The sequence below is a fragment of the Apium graveolens genome, chromosome 10 (assembly GCF_009905375.1).
Source record: "Apium graveolens cultivar Ventura chromosome 10, ASM990537v1, whole genome shotgun sequence".
Taxonomy (NCBI): Eukaryota; Viridiplantae; Streptophyta; class Magnoliopsida; order Apiales; family Apiaceae; genus Apium; species Apium graveolens.
This window is the reverse complement of record NC_133656.1, coordinates 241,608,158-241,611,512: the sequence shown is the minus strand read 5'-3', so window position 1 is coordinate 241,611,512 and position 3,355 is coordinate 241,608,158. Positions and strand designations below refer to the sequence as shown.

Below are 3,355 nucleotides of genomic sequence, written 5' to 3'. Positions count from 1 at the left end.
TTTCGACAACTAACCAAGGTAGATCATAAATCAATAGAGTTAACAAGTATTAAAGATGGTTTTTAATCCATTAATTGATATTTTTATATTATAATTTCCGAAAAACCTACAAATTTATTTTATTTTCACCATTCTATAATATGAAACCTTCATATTTTATTTTCTATCTAGGCGTTAGTGACTTAATCTTTTGTATCCTTCTTATAGAAAATTCATCGAAAATTCATCAATGATGGTATTTTTGTATCGTTTTCGTATGATTTCGACCAACAATCTTTTATCCTAACATTTATAGAAAATATTATTAGAATTGATCATTCAACTACAAACAATTGTAAAAGAAATGTAGTTACTTTTGCAATTATATTATATTTTGAGGGAGTGTAAGATATCTAAAAAATTATAAACTTTTCCTCTATTGAGTATGTTTATGTAGTAATTATCGTTTAAACAGTTGAAAATATTAATAAAAGACGGATCAAATAACACACAAAAATTAGAATATTATTAGATATCAGCTCACCTAAAATCTGAAGATATTAGAAAAATACCCCAACTGAATCTTATAATATTATTTTAATACTCCCCTAACTCAAAAGTAAGGAGTCGAACTTAGTCTGACTAAGCTATGATAGATCATTAAGTAACCAGTTCATCTGAAAGTTTAAGGTGGCAGAGGAAGTTCTCAACTAAATCTCATAATATTACGATAATAATGCACCAAAAAATACTGATATGAGCACGGAAAACAATGAAGAGAAATAGTAAATTAATAATTAAATTTTACAGACCATAATGTTTAAATATGTTTTCGATTTTGCAATCAAAATAATTTAATATTTAAAATTCGTGCCTAATATTTTTGTCGATGACATCTATTGGTAAATAAACGTTGTATATTTGTTTAATATTTTCGATTCTAGTTTTAGAAATTCATCTGTAATCGTATATTGGTATAACGCTTTTTTATGAGACGAATCAAATATTAACAACTTTTTGGCCTCTCAATTTTAGAAAATATGATAAGGATTGATTATTCAATTCAAATTCCTGGAAAAGAAAAATAATACTTTTTCTAACTGTATGGAATCTTTGTATTTCTTGAGAGAGCACGTCAAATTCAATTATAAAAAGGACTATAACCCACAACTCTAATCACATTTCACCCAATATTATATATCTTTGCTTAACCTTCAAAAGATGAATCACAAGTATCATTTTCTTTCTCAAATTCTATGAATTACTCTTCACCTGCTCTTCAAATCCCAAATTCAATGGGCTACACTAATCCTACTATAATTAACAGCGAAGAACACCACTCTCAACCATTGCCAAACACTCGAATGTCTAATCCAGGAGTTGGTAATGATATAAATAATATGGGCCAGTCTGGTGAAAACGATATTGTGGCGTCTGGTGGTCATTTTTCATTCTCCACGCCACGAGGACGTCCTCGTGGTTCAAAAAACAAGGTGAAAGAAAACACCATCGAAATGACTTCGGAAATGAAGTCTATTGTTCTTAAAATCCCGCCTGGGAAAGATGTCATTGAATGGCTGAAACAGTTTGCTCATTCAAGAAATATTTTTATGAATGTTCTGGGTGGTTCAGGAATGATTACAGATGCTTCCATAAGCCTCATCTCATCAGTACATCCAACAATATTTTCTGAGAGACTTTGCTTACTTTCTTTGACAGGGCCTGTAGGAAAAATATCTCCTTCAGAACCATCTGGTTCTTGCACTTTGAACGCTATATTTGCTAGGACGAATGGCGATGTCATTGGTGGGACGCTTTGGAGGCTTGTTACCTTTGGAACGATGCATGTGACTGCTCTTATTTCCAAAAATCCAGATGTCTTGGTTGTTTGTCATGCAAATATAGCTTAAGGATGCTTAAAGATTGAAGATTTAGAGAAAGCGTTATTCTCTATTTATTTTCTTTATTTTTCAATAAATTTTTCAATAAAAGGATGTAGTGGCCCGACTATTTTTAGTTAGAATTCTACTACAATCTAGTCGTTTACATTTTACTTCTGTAATTTTCATATTTTCAATTTGGAGAACTTTGTTCGAGAGATTTAAGACTCTATAATCTATTTGATTCGACTTTATTTAGTATTTTTTATAGTATGTTCGAGAGAAAGATTCTGATGGCTTCAAGTCTTGCAACTGGAGCAAATGTCTCATCAAAATCTATTCCCTCTTGTTGAGAATAGCCCTTGGCAACCAATCTGGCTTTATTCCTTATGACAATGCCATTTTCATCCATCTTGTTTCTGAATACCCATTTTGTATCAATAGAGCTCTTGTTCTTTGGCTTGGGTACCAGCTTCCATACCTTGTTCCTCTCAAATTGGTTTAGCTCCTCTTGCATTGATAAAATCCAATCTGGATCCAGTAGAGCTTCTTCCACTCTCTTAGGTTCCTCCTGTGATAGAAAACTACTATATAGATATTCATCTTGAGTAGCCCTTCTAGTTTGCACTTTAGATGTTGCATCACCAATGATCAATTCAAAAGGGTGATTCTTGGTCCATTTCCTTTGAGGTGGTAAATTAGCTCTAGATGAGGTTGCCTCAGTATTGTCATGATGTGAGATAGAGTGTTAATTGGCTGAAACTCCCCTTGAGTTATTGATCCTTTGAAAGGAACTGGGAGTTCTATCAACTGATGAAGTGAATTGATTATCCGTTGATAGACTATGATCAACGGATGCTTCATTATGTAATTCAACGGATGATGCACTTTGTCTTTCAACGGATGCTGCATTACTTCTTTCAACGGATGCTGAATTGTGACTTTCAACTGATGCAGCACTTTGTGCATTATCCAAAAGCAGATTTTGAATTCTTTTCGAGGTGCCTTCTCCATCATTCTCATCTTCACTATCATCACAATATATCTCAATGTTATCAAATTTGAGTCATTCATGATGTCCCTCATCTGTTAGTCCATCAATCTTTTTATCATCAAACACAACATGCACAGATTCCATGACAATGTTGGTTCTTAGATTGTAGACCCTATATGATTTTCCAGCAGAATAACCAACCAATATTCCTTCATCAGCCTTTGCATCAAACTTCCCTTTGTGATCAGGTTGATTCCTTAGAATGTAGCATTTGCAACCAAAGACATGAAGAAAGTTTAAAGTTGGTTTTCTTCTCTTGAACAATTGATAGGGAGTCATGTCTTTTGCCAGATTGATTAGAGAAATATTCTGAGTGTAACATGCATAGTTAACAGCCTCATCCCAAAAGTATGTTGGGAGTTTTGACTCTTCAACCATTGTTCTTGCAGCTTCGATTAGTGATCTATTCTTTCTTTCCACTACACCATTCTGTTGTGGAGTC

General features: G+C 33.1%; 1 protein-coding gene across 1 annotated transcript; it reads left to right on the top strand.

Annotated features, from left to right (window-relative positions):
* Window positions 1-1,235: 1,235 nt before the first annotated feature.
* LOC141692217 (AT-hook motif nuclear-localized protein 28-like) lies at window positions 1,236-1,889 on the top strand. The gene has a single exon (XM_074496947.1). The coding sequence runs from the start codon at window positions 1,236-1,238 to the stop codon at window positions 1,887-1,889; it is 654 nt and encodes a 217-aa protein (XP_074353048.1).
* Window positions 1,890-3,355: the final 1,466 nt, after the last annotated feature.

Coding starts and splice junctions, on each gene's coding strand:
- LOC141692217 (XM_074496947.1), top strand. CDS start 1,236: ATGAATTACTCTTCACCTGCTCTTCAAATCCCAAATTCAATGGGCTAC.